The sequence below is a fragment of the Puma concolor genome, chromosome A2 (genome assembly GCF_028749965.1).
Source record: "Puma concolor isolate L17-30 chromosome A2, mPumCon1.1.hap2, whole genome shotgun sequence".
Lineage (NCBI taxonomy): Eukaryota > Metazoa > Chordata > Mammalia > Carnivora > Felidae > Puma > Puma concolor.
The window spans coordinates 167,174,982-167,194,189 of NC_141668.1; the positions used below are offsets into that span (position 1 = coordinate 167,174,982).

At 51.7% G+C, this 19,208-nt stretch overlaps 1 protein-coding gene across 1 annotated transcript in view; it reads left to right on the forward strand.

Annotated features, from left to right (window-relative positions):
- Nucleotides 1-11,299, forward strand: part of LOC147583826 (complement C3-like) — a 39,379-nt gene extending 28,080 nt beyond the window's left edge. Inside the window, exons 27-41 of the mRNA XM_086699297.1 lie at nucleotides 192-290; nucleotides 2,430-2,586; nucleotides 4,267-4,430; nucleotides 5,332-5,490; nucleotides 5,627-5,686; nucleotides 5,803-5,893; nucleotides 6,011-6,062; nucleotides 7,368-7,455; nucleotides 7,537-7,626; nucleotides 9,499-9,604; nucleotides 9,803-9,892; nucleotides 10,069-10,152; nucleotides 10,710-10,793; nucleotides 10,885-11,020; nucleotides 11,117-11,299. Of these exons, the coding sequence (XP_086555423.1) occupies nucleotides 192-290; nucleotides 2,430-2,586; nucleotides 4,267-4,430; nucleotides 5,332-5,490; nucleotides 5,627-5,686; nucleotides 5,803-5,893; nucleotides 6,011-6,062; nucleotides 7,368-7,455; nucleotides 7,537-7,626; nucleotides 9,499-9,604; nucleotides 9,803-9,892; nucleotides 10,069-10,152; nucleotides 10,710-10,793; nucleotides 10,885-11,020; nucleotides 11,117-11,258 (1,602 nt within the window). The 3' untranslated portion in view covers nucleotides 11,259-11,299. The remainder of the gene's footprint in view (nucleotides 1-191; nucleotides 291-2,429; nucleotides 2,587-4,266; nucleotides 4,431-5,331; nucleotides 5,491-5,626; nucleotides 5,687-5,802; nucleotides 5,894-6,010; nucleotides 6,063-7,367; nucleotides 7,456-7,536; nucleotides 7,627-9,498; nucleotides 9,605-9,802; nucleotides 9,893-10,068; nucleotides 10,153-10,709; nucleotides 10,794-10,884; nucleotides 11,021-11,116) is intronic.
- Nucleotides 11,300-19,208: the final 7,909 nt, after the last annotated feature.

Here is a 19,208-nt window from a genome sequence, read left to right on the forward strand (position 1 = left end):
TCTTACCTACCATCTTTTCCACAGCATGAGCAACAATTGCTGAATGAGTGAATATTGAAGAGTGTGGCCCACCTAGGGAGACACTGAGGAGAGACTCACCCGTGCCTTGACATGCTCACCCTACAAGGAGATTGGTCAGCATGTGGGGACATACTAGTGACCCTATCCTTATTTCCCGCTTCCCATTCTAGGGTGGCTTCCGGGAGAACGAGGAGAAGGATGTGGCCCTCACAGCTTTTGTTCTCATTGCGCTGCAAGAGGCTAAAGAGTTTTGCAATGATCAGGTCAACGTAAGTGTCCGCCCACCCTCTCCTCCTCTCACCTACCCAGGGCACATCACCTTGGTGGGTGGGCTGTTGCATTCAGGTGATTCCCAGTCCTCCCAGTGCAATAGCAGCCACCACAGCAGCCATAATACCCATAAAACCATAATAATTCCCAGCATTTTTGAGCAGCTAACTAAGATGCTCATCTAAGTGCTGCACATGCTAAGTCCTGTAATCCTTCTGAGAGTCCGAGACGTAGGCTACTCTTCTTATCCCCAGGTTACAGAGGAGAAAACTAAGACAGAAAGAGATCAAAGAATGGGTCCTTTCTGCCTGCTTTACCCTGTCCAGAGAGTGTCAGTCAATTTCAACAAAAGCCCCCTCAGCCTGCTTTCCCCATCCCTGCTACATGATCAGTGCAGCATACCTTGCTGCTTCCCTGAAGAAAAGGCACAACCCAGACCCAAGCACACATCAAGGCTACTCTCTTAGTTCAGGAGATCTTTTAGGAAATTTTCCAAGGGGCCCATGACCCCAAAAAGGAAGTGATTACAAATATTGGCTCACGGCTGTCTCTTTTTCCTCTGGTTTTGGTTCTGAAGCATAGAAGCTTAGAAAGGTGGACTCCCGAGAGTCTCTGCAATTACTCCCTCTGCTTTGTCCTGGGGTTTGAGAGTGGTTTGTTTGACCTTAGCTTGCCAAGGTGGAGAGCCCAGGATTTTACCTCAGGCAGCTGCCCCTCCCTTCATCGGACTCAAGATAGAGGGGACAGGGCTGTTGACTTGAGGGGCTCAGAGGGACCCAGGCCGTTCTGGGCCCAATAATTCCTCTCTCCCTGCCACCCAGCCTGCCCGGCAGAACTTGGCTGCCTTCCTTGGGGAAATAGCCAGACCAAACCTAGAGCTTTCAGATTCCCAAAGGGGAAATTCTGATTGGCCCACCCGGGGTCAGGTGGTCATACCTGGACCAATCAGCTGAGGCCAGGAAGTAGGTCTTACTGAGCAAATATGGCTGCTTCCACTGTGGCCGAGTGAATGAAAGACCGAAGTTTCTGCAAAAGTCAAGAGTAGATGGAGGACAGGCAGCTGGCAGGGAAAGGATTAGTTTCTGCTGCAAGGCACCAACATTTTCTTCTACAAAATGGCAACACTATGCCTGAGTATAGCATAGGCTGTAGACCCAGATTACTGGGATGCAGATGAAGAGTGTGCTGGGATCAGTCTGTGAAAGCCAACTGTTAAACTTCCAGGACTTTCACAAGCTAGTTGTTAAACACAATCATTCTTTTCAAGCAAATTATGTAAACTGACTTTAGACTAAACACTAAGCATTAAAAGCAAAGGTAAGAAACACTCAAAACTCATCACTTCCTGATTGTTTTATTACTTTCCCTCATTATCTATGACAAATCTATCCATCTCGAGGTTATGTACCTATAAGGTGGAAATGCTATCTAATTCTGTGCTACTGCCCCCCTCCCCCCAACTCTGCATTCACTGACTCCACATAGTTTGAAATTGGCCACGGTAATATTTACACCAAGAAAGTTCACGAACGCTGCACATCATGTCTTCCTCCTTCCATCATCTCTCTGGGTCTCAATCTTGTCATTCGTGCAGTAGAGATGATGATGAAAATAATGCCAACCCCATAGGATCCTGAAGTTCAGCGATTGCCTGTGTGACTGCCATATAGTAAGTGTTAGCTGTGAAGCTGATGATTAGAGAAGAGGTTTCCCAGTGGGGTGCTGAAGCTGGGTCATGCTAGGTCATGAGTGTCTATCTGCGACACATATTCTCCCCTTTATGTTCAGGGCCATTACGTTGGTAGCTTGAAATTGCCCACAGTGGGAGCATTTACACCACAGTAATTGGCAAGCGATAAAACAGACCCCTGGCCCCCATACACACTCCGGAGAGCTGGTGCTTAAACTGTTACCAGTACACCACTGGGTATATAAACTCTCCCAGGCACATCAAGTTCACGGTGACTAAAATGTCTGGAAAATCCAAAAAAGAAAAAAGAAATAAAAGATCCAAAACAAATATGTCCCAAGGACAGAAACCATCCTGGTACCCAGGAAGTGGCACTTGTGTGATCCTTACCAGCTCTTTGTGGCAGCAATATGCACCTTACCAGAGAACCCAATCCTCTTTTTCACAGAGCCTGGAGCGCAGCATCACTAAGGCTGGAGATTATATTGAATTCCACTATAGGAACCTGCGGAGACCATATTCTGTGGCCATTGCAGGCTACGCCCTGGCCCAGTCAGGCAGGCTGGAGAAAGACCTCCTTGAAAAATTTCTGAGCACAGCCAAAGGTGAGTGGCAGCCTGGTGAGGTAAAGAGGCATGCATGGCCAGGGTTTGGGGGTGGTCATCTTGAGCTGGCATGTGTGGCTCTAAGCTATGCTACGATGGGCAGCTTCAAGTTGAGCTGGAGTGGATGGTGCTAAGTCCTGCTTGGTGAATGGCTCTGAGGTGTGAGAAATCCTTACTGTAAGCTACACAAGAACGTGGCATCATTCATTCAACAAGTGTGTGTTGAGCACTTGCTATGACACAGGAGAAAAGATGTGGGCTCCGACATCAGACAGACCCGAATTCAAATCCCCCTCTGCCACATTCTCACTGTGAGACTCTGTAAAAGTCACTGACCCTCCCTGGACCTCATCTGAAGAAGATAACTTACATCATAGGTGGTTGACAAGATTGAAGGAGTAATGTAGGTAGAAGGTCTAGCATACAGTGAGAGCTCTATTCCGATGTTGTTGTCGTCATTATCTCAAGGGTAATTAGGATTAGATAAGATAATGCCATAGGGAATTTAGCACAGTGCCCAGCACACAGTGAGCACTTAATCATTGGTCAGGTAATATACTGCATCAGGTTTGCACTCACTGATGTAACATATGTCAGTACATATACTGAGGTGGTTTAGCACAATGGAAGCTTGTTGTTGGTGGACAGCTCTCTTCCAGACAGTCATGTGGAGATCTGGGCCTCTATCTTTTCATGACTTTGCCACCACGGGGTGCTTGGGATCCACTCCATCTAAGCATAAGGGGAAATGGTCAGGTGGATTGTTTAAGGGAGGTAGACCAGGCATGGAAGGGGCCCCTAACATTGCCAGTGTCCATTCCATCATACAGAGCTCGGTCGTGTGTCCATACCTGCCTACAAAGACTTTTGGGAGATGTAGTCCAACTGTCTGCCCAGGAAATGAGGGAACAGGTTTTTTTTTTAATGTTCATTTATTTTTGAACAAGAGAGTGCAAGCATGGGAGGGGCAGAGAGAGAAGGAGACAGAGCGCGCAAAGCTGGCTCTGTGCTGACAGCAGACAGCCTGATGAGGCACTCAAACTCATGAACCTTGAGATTGTGACCTGAGCCAAAGTTGGACACTCAACCAACTGAGCCATCCAGGCACCCCACAGGAGTGAATGCTTCTTACTGACAATCTCTGCCACAAGTGCTTTCTTGGGCACTTGGGACATCACAGTGAATACAGCACAGCTCCTGCCATCATGGCTCGCACTCCAGTTGAGGAAAGAAATGAGTTAATAGATGGATATAGAACATCATAGTTCTGGGACAGGACAGCACAGGATGTTTTGAGAGACAGAAGGGAGGACCTCACCTACTCTTGGGGTGCCATTGAAGCTGAATTGTGCAGGATGGGATTAAGCAGGAATGGGTGGAGAAAAGGTGCTCCAATAGAGGGTACAGAATACGAAAAGGCCCAGGAAGTAAGAATGAGCATGGAAAATTTAGGGAATCTGTAAATCAGTGGGGCTGCAGATGAGAATTTCAACGGAGGAGTGAAGGTTAATGAAGGAAAAGAGTAGGCAGGAGCCAGCTAGTGAGTGCCTTGGGTGTCAGTCAGGACATGTGAACAAGAAGTTCTAGTGTGAGTCTAGCGTGAGTCTTTTCCGACTTTTCTCTGAGCCATCTCCTTGCTGGACAGTGCAATCAGCATGGGGGTGGGGCTTCTCTCTACAGAGAGGACAAGGTGGGAGGAGCCTGGCAAGAAGCTCTACAGTGTGGAGGCCACATCCTATGCCCTCTTGGCCCTGCTGGTGCTCAAAGACTTTGACTTTGTACGCCCCGTCGCATCCTGGCTCAATGAGCAGAGATACTACGGAGGGGGCTACGGCTCCACCCAGGCAAGTGACCCCATATCCCCCAGGCACCTACATGCCTACCTCCTCTGGCTTCCCACTGGCCTCCCAGAGAAGATGTTAAGACTCAGAGGGGCAGCCCTTCTGTCCACAAGCCAGAGTGGCTGGAGTGGATTTTTAGCTGTGAATGCACTGGTGGAGTCTACACTACATGCTGAATGCCCAAACTGTGTTCCGAACCTCCTAAGATCTAGACCGTGTTCTCAGTTCCGCCAGGTTCCCAGTGTTAGCTCATATCTTCCTGTGAGCTCTAGACCATGTTTCAGTTCTACTAGGCTCCCAGTGTTAGTTCATCTTACTGTGGGTTCCAGACCATGTTCTCGGCTATTCTAGGACATCATCCAAGCCTCTCTGACCCTGGTTGGTGGGATCTAGAACATGGATTTTCATAACCTCAGGCTCCAGTTTGACCCCCTTTCTTTATGGTGAGCTGTCAGTCACATTCTCAGTGTCCCTTTTGGATTCTAGGTCATATGGTCAGTATCTCCAGACTCAACTTCATTTTTTTTTTTTTTTTTTTACAACTAAGTTCTAAACACATTCTCAGTGACTCCAAACCCTTGTCTTAGACTCTCCTGTGGATGAGGCTAGGCCATATTCTCAGTGTTGCTAGAGTTTCACTTTGATGCCTGCAATTTCTGGTGAGTTCTAGACCCCTTCTCAGTCTGCCAAGCTCTTGTCTAAGTCTCTGTCTCTTGGAGAATCTAGGACATGTCTTCAGTGTATAATAACCCCTAATCTTATCCTCACTTTCTCTAGGGCAGGGGTTCCTAGGCTAAAGTGTCAGTATCCCCCACCCTCTGACATGACTCTCTTCCTTCTCCAGTGGGTTTTAACCCCTTTCTCAGTCTCCTGGCTCACCCTCATTCTTTCTCATGGGCTCTAGGCCACCTTCATGGTGTTCCAAGCCTTGGCCCAATACCAGAAGGATGCCCCTGACCACAAGGACCTGAACCTGGAAGTATCCATTGAACTGCCCAGCCGCAACTCTCTCATCAAGCACACCATCCTCTGGGAATCTGCTAGCCTCCTGCGGTCAGAAGAGGTACAGCTGCTTAGCCAAACCCTTGCTGTCCCCCTCCATACCAGCCAGGGTTTGCCAGAGGCAAGAGATAGGGCAGTTGCAGCTAGGGGAAGGCTTGGTACCAACACCCTCTCTCCTCTCTCCTTTCTCCCTGCAGACCAAGAAAAATGAGGATTTCGTAGTAACAGCTAAAGGGAAGGGACAAGGCACCTTGTCGGTAAGGAACAGGAACACACACCAGCTTGGCCCGCCTTCTCTCAGCCCCTCTGGCCCCAAGGGACCCTCTTCTCAACTCAAGTGGGCTGACACTGCATTGCCCTGTGATCTCACCAGGTGGTGACAATGTACCATGCCAAGCTCAAAAGCAAACACACCTGCAAGAAGTTTGACCTCAGGGTTGATATACGACGAGCTCCTGAAGATGGTAAAAGAGTTAAGACCCTACCTGTTACCCTTCCCCCGCCCTCATTCTAATGTCTGCCTCCTTCCTGAGTTGGGACCCAGGGACACCGCCCTCCCATTTTTCTGTCTGTGTTTCTAGTCAAGAGGCCTCAGGAAGCCCTGAACACCATGATCCTTGACATCTGTACCAAGTAAGTGATGGGTCACTGGGGGTCATCTTGGCCATTCCTCTGTCTATAGCAAGACTTCTCCTTTCCATGACCTAATCCTTTCTAAGAGCATATTGTGCATCTGGTATTGTCTGAAGTACCTGCCAGGAGGTGGGTACCCCAGGCAGTCCTCACCTTGCATTGGCAGTCCAACACGAGCGATGGCCCCATAACCTGAAATTATTCAAGCAGTGTCAACAAATCAGTGGGGGAAGTTGCCATTGTTGCATGACCTTTAAAGCATTTTATCACAGCTTCAGAACTCTCAAACTGCCAGTTAGGAAGGTACAGAGAAATGGAAATTACAGTAACATGAGAATTTGTTTAGCATGCTGTAAACTACAACATTAGAACATGGAGATAACAAGCAATTCTTGTTCTCCTTTGTAAAACACTTACCAAAAGTGCTGTGGGTCTTCCTTCTGTTGTGTCACTTGGGGTAGGGATTGAGCAGGCATCTTTCCTATGACATAGTGAATTGTCACGCTCCCTTCTAAGTTAGGTCAGCTTCCAACTCTAATCTTTTGAGCAGCCGATGTCACAAGACAGCTGGTCGGTCCCTCCAATGGCAGCAAGGGTGATATTCGCACAGTCTGCTGTTCCTTCTCTAACTCCGTTTCTGTGCTTTCAAATTTTACCTCCAGTGTCTTCATTTCTCTGCTGCCTTTCATCTTGGCTGGCAGATCCCTCTGCCAGTTGACCAGTTTTGTGAAACGTCATGCGGTTTATCCCTGGGAGATAAGGAAGTACCACAACCACAGGCCTTGCTGTCTGTGCATGAACTGCTCAGTGACCCATCACAGACAGACTTCGAAAGGAATGACGTGATTGGTCACTGACCGTGATGCGTGTCTGTGATTTGCACAATGATTGGTGGACTCGAGATCCAGAGACAAGATTTGTATTCGTACTTTATGCAATTACGACTACTGTACCCTGGTGCTGGGGGCCTGGCGTTATTGAGCTAGGCCATGGTAACATTTTCTCGTCTGCATTTTCTGGACGAATTGAGGCATGGAGAGGTCAAGTGACTCATCAAATGTCATATGGAGCTGGGATTTGAACCCGTGCAAAGGGGCTCCAGAGCCTGAGCTTTTAGTCACCTTGACCATGACACTGCCTTTCCTTTATTCCATTTGGGGAGTGTTTCCCACAATCTAATATCCTTCTGTGCTGCTGTGTGGGAACCAGTAACCCCAGTCTCTGACCAGACCCCCTTGTGCAGACACTGTGCCCCAGGGCTGACCCTACCCTGGGACCCAAGTGCCCTCTCCCTGCCCTATTCAGGTACCTGGGAGACCAGGATGCTACCATGTCGATCCTGGATATATCCATGATGACTGGCTTTTCTCCTGACACTGGTGACCTTGACCTGGTATGAAGGGCTTGGGCTTGGGGGCTGGCATCAGTGGACAAAGGCTTGAGGGCAGTTTTCACAAGTCTTACCCTTCCGCAGCTGAGCAACGGCGTTGACAGATACATCTCTAAGTATGAGCTTAACAAGGCCTTCTCCAATAAGAACACCCTCATCATCTACCTGGACAAGGTAAGGCTTCCGATGGGGATCTGACCTCCAACAGACTGGCCTGCATCTGGGTCACATGAGGCCCAAGCAGGGGCCCAAGCACAGACTGCTGCTGCTAGGTGGTGGAGGGAAGGGGCATATAAAGTAAGGTGGACAACCCAGGTCATCTCATCTTTTCTAAGCAGGTTAACTTCTGACCAGTCTCATTCCAACCTCATTTTACACTTGCTTCCTCCAACTTCTTCTCATCATAGTCCTAAACAACTTTTGAAGGGAGCCACTTGGGTTTAAAAAATAAATTGCTCAGTGCTAAAAAGCATTCCCCTTGCTCCGCTCCCCCTGGGTTTTCTCTCTCCGTGTTTGCTCTCCATTGGACTTTCTGTCACTGCCTTCCTATCTAACATTGACTTGAACTTCCTCCTCTCCCCTACTTACATCTTCCCGTTTCCCTATCTTCACATGCCCCCTGCTAACTTCCAAAATTCCCAAAGTCCCCTCACCCCATATTAGTCAGCATAAGTAACACTAGCTGCTGTCATAAGCCTCTCAAGAATATGAGGGTCCCAACACAAGAGTCTTGTGCCTCCCACTCAGGTAAAGTCCAGTTGTGAGGCTAAGGGAAGGGTTTTCTGCTCCACACACTAAGTCAGGGATCTGCTCACATTCCTTCTTGGGGCTCTGCAATCCCTAGGATCTTAGAGTCCTCTGCTGGACCCCTCCTCCCTGGAAGAAAAGAGGATTGTGCATGAGCTAGTGGTTGACGTTTTCTTGTACTGGAGTTTTTGTGCACTTAAATTTTTATAGGATTCCAAACTTACAGGGAAATTGCACAGCAGTAAACACAGTTCCATATACACTGTATGCAAATTCACTAACTGTTAGCCTGTTCCTCCAAATACACCTGTCACATATACGTACCTATGCATATCTATTTCTGTTTCTGTCTCTCTCTCTGTCTTTATTTTTTCAGCTTGAATGAGAGGTCACTGACATATAAAATTGTGTAAGTTTAAAGTGCATAACATAATGATTTGATGTATGTGTATATTGGGAAATGATCACCACCATAAGTTTACTTAACACATCTATTACTTCACATAGTTTTAATGCGTGTGTGTGTGTGTGTGTGTGTGTGTGTGATGAGAACTTTTAAGATCTACCCTCTCAATAAGTTTTTCTTTTCAGTTTTCTAATGTTTATTTATTTTGAGAGAGACAGAGAGAGAACACAAGCAGGGGAAGGGCAGAGAGAAGTAAAGACAGAATCCCAAGAAGGCTCTGTGCTGTCAGAGCAGAGCCCAATGTGGGGCTCAAAGTCAAACCCATGAGATCATGACCTGACCTGAGATAAAGAGTCGGATATTTAACCGACTATGCCCTCCTGGTGCCATCCCATAACAACTTTTAAATATAGCATTCAGTACCATTAACCATGGATGTTTTCATGGGCAGAGACAGCAGTCCAGTGGCCAGAACGGATCAATCACATGGCCACACTGAACTAGGAAAGGAAGCTGGCAGGGATAATGTAGCCTCAAGCCTTGGATAAGTGGAAAATGGCTGTGTTGAAGTGCTCCTCAGTCTTTTGGTGGAGACTCCTGCTCCCTCACTTTCTCCACCACTGTCTCAACCCCCAGGACCCTATGCTGGGCTCCGTTCCGTGTGGCCCCACTGACCAGCCTCCTCCTTCCCCCCAGATCTCACACGACCTGTCGCCCCACTGACCAGCCTCCTCCTTCCCCCCAGATCTTACATGACCTCTCGCCCTACTGACCAGCCTCCTCCTCCCCCCCAGATCTCACACGACCTGTCGCCCCACTGACCAGCCTCCTCCTTGCCCCCCAGATCTCACATGACCTGTCGCCCCACTGACCAGCCTCCTTCTTCCCCCCAGATCTCACATGACCAGGAGGACTGTCTGACCTTCAAGGTGCACCAGTACTTCAACGTGGGGCTTATCCAGCCTGGGTCGGTCAAGGTGTATTCCTATTACAACCTGGGTGAGCAGCCCACCTAGGGTCTGGGGGGCTGGGAGGCCTGAGGGTCCAAGGGATCCGTGCGAGGTGGGGGCCTGAGGGTCCCAGGGTTGGGGACCTGGCCTCTCCAGGTCTGAGGGACTGGAGTTGGGAATCCAAGCCCCTGGGTCTCTGGGCTGGAGGCCCTAGCCCTCTGACACCTCCCTGCCACTCTGCCCACAGATGAGAATTGCATCCGGTTTTACCACCCAGACAAAGAAGATGGGTTGCTGAGCAAGCTCTGTCACAAAGACATGTGCCGCTGTGCTGAGGGTGGGTGCAGAGAAGCATGGAAGGGTGGACACACACCCCCGGATCCTCCTTCCATGGGGGTGGCCCAAGGGGGCTCTGAAAGCCCACACCCAGTGGACACCCACACGGACCCAGGGGCGGGGGGCCCTGGACAACGCGTGTAATACAACCATGTCCCCCACTCATCCATCACACAGAGAACTGCTTCATGCACCCGATGGATGAAAAGATCACCCTGGATGAGCGTCTGGACAAGGCCTGTGAACCAGGAGTAGACTACGGTGAGTGGGCACGTGCATGTGGGTGCCTGGGTGCGCGACACTGTGTGGCCATGGCTGTGTGTGTGACTGGCTGTGAGTGCCCCTGGCTGCATATGGCTATACGTCAGCCTGTGGTTGCAGCCGATGTGTGTGTGGGTGTAAATGTGTTATGAGGGGCCATGAGTGCATGGGGAGCCACGCTAATGAGTCGGCCGGGTGTGCAGCCAGTGTGAGAGCGGATATGGTCGTCTGCCCGTTGTGTGTGTGACATTGTAGTCGTGCCAAGCCATGGAGATGAGAGACAGTGCTTGTGGGGGATAGTGGATGGGAGGTTATGCATAGGACTCCACTGTGGTGAGTGTAATTGTGCACATGGCCGTGTGTGGCTGTGTGACGTGGTGGTTGTGGGAACACATGTGGCAGGTGTGTTACTGGGGGGCAGGGACTGTTGCACGTGTGGCTGTGACCTTGCATGTGTCTGCTTGGGGACGCCATATGCCCAGGTGCACCTGCAGCTGAGGGTCCCCGCAGCCCCCCTTGCCCGTGACCCCACCGTCCTTCCCCTCCTCCCCCATCAGTGTACAAGACCAGGCTTCTCAAGAAGGAGCTGTCAGAAGACTTTGATGATTACGTAATGGTCGTCGAGCAGATCATCAAATCAGGTCAGCCCTGCAGTCTGTGCTCTGTCTTTCCACTTCCTTCTTGCTGGTTCCCTGCCCTCCCCCACTCAGCGTCCCTGTCCGTCCCTTCCAGGCTCTGATGAGGTGCAGGTTGGACAGGAGCGCAGGTTCATCAGCCACATCAAGTGCAGAGAAGCCCTGAAGCTGCAGGAGGGGAAACACTACCTCATGTGGGGCATGTCCGCCGACCTGTGGGGAGAGAAACCCAAGTGAGTGTCAGCCCTGTGCATGCCCCACACCCCGCAGTGAGTCACCCCTTCCCATGCTTTCCCTGCCCTGATCCTGACCTGCCGTCCTCCCCGCAGCATCAGCTACATCATCGGGAAGGACACCTGGCTGGAAGGGTGGCCAGAGGCTGATGAATGCCAGGATGAGGAGAATGAGAAGCTGTGTCAAGACCTGGCCAACTTCACTGAGAACATGGTTGTCTTTGGCTGTCCCAACTGACCCCTGCCCACAGTCCCCACAATAAAGCTTCTCTGAGAGTTCATGTGTCTCCCAAAGTCGGAAGGTCTCGGAGAGGGAGGAAGAGGCAGCTGTGATCCCCTGCTTCCTCCCCTGCAACTCCTTCCTCCCTGTGGATCACCTGCACGTTTGCTTCCTCCCCCGGGGAGCCCGTGCCCACATGCACCTGCACTGCACCTGCACGTAGTCTGAAGTGAGCCTGCGTTTGCGCCAAGTGCTCACCTACTTGCTTTCTTTCCACCTGCATCGTGACCTGTGTGTCCTCTGCCTCCTCCTCTGGGTCCTCACCAGTATCTTCACCTACATCCTTCTCTCATCCACTGTGTGGGTACCGGTATCCTCACCTGCTTTACCCCAGCCCTCACGAGCATCATTATGCACGAGGGCTCCACAGTCCTCTGCCTCCTCACTTTCCTCCCACCTGGATCCTCCGCCTCCTCATCGTCCTGCCCACCTGGATCCTCCACCTCCTCACCTTCCTCCCACCTGGATCCTCTGCCTCCTCACCATCCTCCCACCTGGAACCTCCCCCTCCTCATCATCCTCCCCACCTGGATCCTCCCCCACCTCACCTTCCTCCCCACCTGGGTCCTCCACCTCCTCACCTTCTTCCCACCTGGATCCTCTGCCTCCTCACTTTCCTCCCACCTGGATCCTCCCCCTCCTCATCATCCTCCCCACCTGGATCCTCCCCCCTCCTCACCATCTTCCCACCTGGATCCTCCCCCTCTTCACCTTCCTCCCATCTGGATCCTTCCCCTCCTCCCCCTCCTCCCACCTGGATGCTCTGCCTCCTCACCTTCCTCCTACCTGGAACCTCCCCCTCCTCATCATCCTCCCCACCTGCATCCTCCCCCACCTCACCTTCCTCCCCACCTGGGTCCTCCACCTCCTCACCTTCCTACCACCTGGATCCTCTGCCTCTTTATCTTCCTCCCACTTGGATCCTCCCCTCCTCTTCTTCCTCCCACCTGGATCCTCCCCTCCTCACCTTCCTCTCACTAGGATCCTCCACCTCCTCAGCGTCCTCCCCACCTGTAATCTCACCCTCCTCACCTTCTTCCCCACCTGTATCCTCACCCTCCTCTTCTTCCTCCCACCTGGATCCTCCCCCTCCTCACCTTCTTCCCACCTGGATCCTCCGCCTCCTCACCTTCCTCCCCCCTGGATCCTCCGCCTCCTCACTATCCTCCCCACCTGGATCCTCCCCCTATTCACCGTCCTCCCACCTGCATCCTCCACCTCCTCACCTTCCTCGCACCTGGATCCTCCCCCCCTCACCTTCTTCCAACCTGGATCCTCCACCTCCTCACCTTCCTCCTACCTGGATCCTCCACCTCCTCACCTTCCTCCCACCTGGATGCTCCGCCTCCTCACCATCCTTCGCACCTGGATCCTCCCCTCCTCAACTTCCTCCAACCTGGATCCTCCCCTCCTCAACTTCCTCCCACCTGGACCCTCCGCCTCCTCACCTTCCTTCCCACCGGGATCCTCCTGCTCCTCTCCTTCTTCCCACCTGGATTCTCTGCCTCCTCACCTTCCTCCCCACCCAGATCCTCCACCTCCTCACCTTCTTCCCCACCTGTTCTCACCTTCTTTCCATTTGCCCATCATCTCTAGGGTGTGTGCAACTCCATTCACTACTTTGCCTGCATTCCTCCTGGCTGTTCCCAGGCGGCGGCAATAAGGGGCAGGGCTGGCAAGGTTCACCGGATATTTGAGTGACCCAGGGAGGGGAAGGCATGAGTCCATTTTCAAGAGCAGACTGCAGGGGTGGGGGGGAGGTGGGCATTGTAGTCAAAGCATCACCTGAGCTGCGCGGGGGGCAGCAGTCACAGGCAAATCATTTCACTGGCTGTTGTTGGAACCTGGGCCCCTGGATGCCTCTTCTGATTAATAACACCACTAGTAAGTCTTGGTCTATGGATGGTGGGATCCAGTTCCTGGCTGTAGATGAGGTCATCATGAGAAAAGTCCTGAGACTGGCAGTTACCCATTTCCCCTAAGACCTCGAGTGCCTGTAAGCCCCACCACCCAATTCCAGGAATATGGGAGAAATATATTCGCAGTCACCCTGCTACTTCCATTCTTGGTTGTCAGGCACCCCTGTCAAGGGGAGACTCAAAAATTCTCACCACTCACTAGGTGTCCCAGCCTCACTAGGTGACATCTGACCAGACGTCTGCCCACCCGCCTTTATGTCCTTCTTGTCATGTTTTTCATGCCAATTTCTCCCTTTCTTCTGCCCTAGGATTAATTTTCTTCCTTTTTTTTTTAATACATTGGTATTTTTTTGTTTGAGCACCTGTGGTTCCACACTGTGACAACACAGCTATGATCTTTGAAACTCACATTCTAAAGACAGCGTGGAGTTGATGTGTTCCATTGATATTCACTTGATGAACCTGATAGTCACATGAGCCATTTCCTCAAAATAAATTGTGTGTGTGTGTGTATGCGTGTGTGCATGCAGATCATCGATAGATACACAGATACATACATGCATACATACATACATAGACAATACATATAAATCGTTAAGTGGTGGATAGATAGATAACAGAGATAGATGATAGATAGTAGGCAATAGATGAATGGATGTATGGATGGGTAGATGAAGAGATGAATGAATATATAAATGGATGGATGGATGGATGGATGGATGGATGAATGCATGGTCAAATGGATGGATGGATGGATGGATAAATGGGCGAATGGACAGATGGATGGATGGATGGATGGATGGATGGATGGATGGAAAAATGGATGGTTGGATGGATGGATGGATGGATGGATGGAAGGATGAACCAATGGATGGATTTATGGTTGGGCGGGTAGATGGATGGATGCATGGATGAACAGACAAATGGATGAATAGATGAATGGATGGATGGATGGGTGTATTGCAAAATGGGTGGTTGGATAGATGGATGGATAAATGGACGGAGGGACAGATGGATGGATGGATGGATGGACGGACAGATGGATGGATGGATGGGTGGGTGGGTGGATGGACAGATAGAGATATTACTGGTTCTTTCTCTGGAGAGCCCTGACTAATGTAGATGGTCAGGGAATACAGGGATAGCTTCTGTCAGGAGGGAATTATTTTTTTTTTATTTTTTATTTAAAAAAATTTTTTTTTTCAACGTTTATTTATTTTTGGGACAGAGAGAGACAGAGCATGAACAGGGGAGGGGCAGAGAGAGAGGGAGACACAGAATCGGAAACAGGCTCCAGGCTCCGAGCCATCAGCCCAGAGCCCGACGCGGGGCTCGAACTCATGGACCGCGAGATCGTGACCTGGCTGAAGTCGGACGCTTAACCGACTGCGCCACCCAGGCGCCCCATGTCAGGAGGGAATTCATGAGCCAAGACAGAGATGACAAGGAGGAGCCAGCCATGGAGAATCTGGAAAAGAACATTCCAGATGAAGGAAACAGTATGTACAAAGTCCTCAAGATGCCTGAGGCCAAGTGAGCACAGGGTATGGACTTCAAGATAGTGAAGATCATTTTGTGTCTACTCTAAGCTCAGGGGAAGGCCAAGCTTTTTCTATAAAGGGCCAGATAGTAAATATCTTAAGGTTTGAGGGCCAAGATAAAATCAAGGAGATCATGAAGGTACTTGTAAAACAAGAGAGGAAACTTGTGTCCCGCCATGCCTTCTTCACCTGGGATGGGCCATCCTGGGTGGGGGGCATCCTCTATGCCCAGCAACCAGAGCTGTTCTCTCCATGATAAGGGATTCACCCAAAGGGGAGCAGTTTGGAGATCCAGAAAGGTGGAAGCAGTAGGAGGTGACCCCAAGGTCCGTTTCTCTCTGATCCAGTGATACCCAGATCCCAGCCAACCTTTCCATCCCAAGGTCTACTTTCTCTTCTGGATGAGCTTGTCAAAGGCAAGGCAACTTGCTGAGCCACCAACCCCCAGGATGAGATTCATTCACTCAGTGCCCTGTAGTTACCAACACAGGATTCTCCAACATGTAGGTGGCGGCCAGTATGACCAGCACAGGGCGTGGACGTGGTGAGATGTTGGCTGTGAGTCAGGGAGGTGGGCACTGGGAGCAGAGTGGGGAACAGGCAGAGAGGGAAGCCCCTGGTGGGTATCTGCAGCTCACTAAAGTGAGCCACTCCCGTACACACAGAGGGGGATGGCTGGATTTGGGCCACGAGGCATAATGTGCTAGCCCCTGAGGCCTCCGTGGGAAGCCACTGCAATATTTTAAGCAGGGAAGACATGAAGGCTGACTTATGTGTTTGGAAAGCTGATGGTAGCAATTCCAATCCTAGCTATGTGCCCAAAGACTTGGAAGCTGGTACCCAGACAAATATACGTGCGAGCATGCTCATAGCAGCACTTCGCCCGTAGCCCAAAGGTGGAACGACTGAAGCATCCCTCAGCGCGTGAATGGGCAAGAAAATGGGGATGTGTCCATGCACTAGAACATTCCTCAGCCCTAACAAGCAAGGACCTGGCTGGGACTTGAAAACATTATACTCAGTGAAGGAAGCCAGACACAAAAGACCACAGGTTGAGTATTTCCACTTTTCTGAAATACCTGAACTATTCAGGACAGGTAACTCCATAGAGCAGGAAAGCTGGCTAGTGGTTGGCAGGGGCTGGGAGGCCTGGGGGATGGGGACTGCTTTATGGGTATGGGCTTACCTTCCGAGGCGCTGAAAACGTCTGGGGACCAGACAGAGTTGTCCGACTGTGGAAATGCCCTAAATACCGTTGAACTGCTCACTTTAAAATGGTTGCTTTACATTTTGTGAATTTCACCTCTAAAATAAAAGAAAATAGTAAATTAAATTAAACCATATAAATTAAAGGAAACAAATACACAAGTTCACACTTGTAGAGGGCAGAGAATGAATTAGGAGGTGGCAAGAGGCAGAGAGAACGTCCAGCTGGAAACCACTGCAAGGGTCAGGCCAGAAATGACGGATGCCCTAGTGTGTTAGTGCAGTCTGGCGGCTGTAACAAGATGCCCTACACCGGGCGCCTCAAACGGCAGACATGCATCTCTCAGGGTTCCGGAGGCTGGAAGTCTGAGACACAGGTGCCAGCTTGGTCGGGCTCTGGTGAGGGCTCTGTTCCCGGCTTGTAGACAGTGGCCCTCTCACTGGGTCCTCAAACGTCTTCAAATGGCAGAGACAGAGAGGGAGGGAGAGAGTCTCCCGTCAGGGGCACTCATCCCATTCAGGAAGACTCCACCCTCCTGACCTAACCGCCTCCCCAGGGCCCCACCTACAGAGGCCATCAGGTAGGTGATCAGGACATCCCCAAATGAACGGGGGAGGGGCACAGACACTCAGCCCACAGCACTTAGCAAAGGCAGCAGCAGTGGGTCTGGAAACAGGCGGCTGGGTTCACATCAGATGTTGAGACTGAAGGGCCAGGGCTTGCGAAAAGGTGGAATGTGGGGGAGAAGAGAAAGAGGGCTACTCAGGCCAGTTCGAGGTGCCCCCGGGACGACTCCCAGGCCTTGGATACAGCCTAGTTAACCTAGCGGCTGGTGGGTACACCACCTGTCCGTGAGTTCCAATTTGAACTTGCATCCATGCATGCACGCATGCACACACACACTCACAGGCACACTCATGCACATGTACACACACCCACACATGCAGGCGTATGTGTGTCTGCTCCTGCACACACCCGTGCACGTGAACACTCATGCACATCGGACACGCACACGCACCTACATGCACACACCTACACACACCCGCATGTGTGCATAGATGCACCAACATGCATGCCTGCACCTGCACTCATCTCCATGCACACATACACACAGCATACACACGCACACACGCGCGCACACACACACAAACCACTCTTGTATTTTGCACTTCCTTAACCACCATCTCAAACACTATATAGTATTTTCTTCTTTACGAGGCTCATTGTCTCTCACCCCAACAATGGTAGCTCCTTAACACCAGGGACTTATGTCTGTCTTGTTCACAGCTGTGGCCTCAAACCTAGAACAGTGCCTGGCACACACGTATCCAGAAATATTTGATCGAGGAGTGACCAAAGGCTGAACCCAGGTACCCATAGGCGCCTGTCTGCAGCGCGTGAAGCCCAGGACCATTGGGCAATTGTGGTTTCTTCCCTGCCCTCAGGGACCCAGCCATGCTAGCCCTGCCCTGAGGTGACTCAGGACCTCATCTGCTCAGGCATGGGGAGACAGTTCTATGGCCCTCAGTATATATGGTGGATGGACAGACAGACATCCCATTCACGAGGCTGGGGCGCAGCCACAGGTGAAGACAGCCCTGCAGTGCGTGCCAGCTGAGCCTGGGCCTCCTGCTGCTGCTGCTGGCTGCTGGGGGAGATGGCCACACCCCTGCTGGTGAGTAGGGACTCAGGGCTTGTGGCAGGTGGGTGTCCTGTGTCACTGTGCATGTCTCTGTGCACGTGTGTGCAGGACAGGAGACAGATTAAGTGTAGCCCATTGCAAGTCAATTCACTTCTCTGAACCTCAGTTTCCTCATCTGTAAAATGGGTGTGATAATAAGCGTGCCCACTTCACAGGGAATGAAATACGATATTGTGTGTGTACATGAGCTGGAAGAAGTGATTCTGCAGCCGTGAGGCCACAGACCACAGGGGTGCAGACAACAGACAGATGGACTGGGACAGTGAGTGCAGGGGAGAGGGAGGACGATGGGGGACGGCTTGGAGGACGGGCAGGGCTGTCAACGAAACAAGGTGAGGAAGAGAAGCAGGTGTTGGAAACAGTAAACATACAGTCCACGTGCAGTGGGGTCTCACCACGTGCGGGGCACCAGGCTGAGCCTCTGCCTGCCCCATGCCACTGGCTTGTCACCCAATGCTCAGAGGGACATTCATGGCTGTGAATGTCCAGCCTGCCCCTGCACCCTCCAGGGTGGGGGTCCCTGACGCTCAGGCCCCTCCTGAGCTTGAGTCAGGGGTGCGGGGGAGCGGGGGAAGCAGCCATGGGGCAGATCAGATCCAGCCGGGCCAAGTTTACCTTCCAGTTAATGAGTAATGAGTAGGGGGAGAAGGGGAGGCCTGGGCTGCATGGTGGGGGAGGTGCCCTGGCCGTGGGTCCTGGGGGGAAAATCTCAGAAAGCAGTGTAGCAAGGACCCCATCCTGGAAGTGGGGGGCCAGGAGGGGAGGGGCAGTCCCCGCTGTTCCCAGGCCTGGCACCAACTCAAGGGTGAGGGTGGGGGGTGCAGCAGGGAAATCACTGCACTCAAGGGGGTGGGGGGGAGAGGGGTGCCCGGGCTCCCCCCGCCCAGAAATCCTCCCCCTTCCTTCCCCTTCTTCTCCTTCCTCCAGCTGGGGTGCCAGACGAAACTCAGGACACCAGTTCAACTGGAATCGGGGACACGCAGCCAATACTGTGTTGGGGTTAAGTGCCTTCCAGAGACCCCACTTAGCCTCAACCCAGGCAGCCTGGCCCTCCGGCTGTCCGACCTGGAATGTTGGGCAGGGCACGCCAGCTAACGGGAATCCCATCAGCCAGGCCTCCTCCTCTCTCTCCCCTGCTGGCTTATCTTGCCTGCCATCCCTCTCCCACACTTCCAGGCACAATGGGCATAGAGATGAACCCATAGGAAGGCATTGGTTAACAAACGCATGGCCAGAAACTGACTGGGCGCCAGGCCCCGATACCTGGGGTGAGGAGCTCTCTGGCCCTCAGTGTTCCTCCGCCGCTAAGTAGGTGCAACAGGGAAAGGTCCCTGTTTGCCAACTGACCTTGACCCTGAGGGAGACCTTGGCAGGGGGAAGGTGTGTCCATGTTGCTGGAGGACATGCCCTTGGGTTACTTACCCCAGGACACACTGGCCCCAGGGATTGAAAAACTTAGGAAACGGTATTGAGCAATCTGGGGCAGCTCCAGGAAGGGGGAAGCCACGGGAGCTACGGGAGCTACGGGCTGGGCTGAGG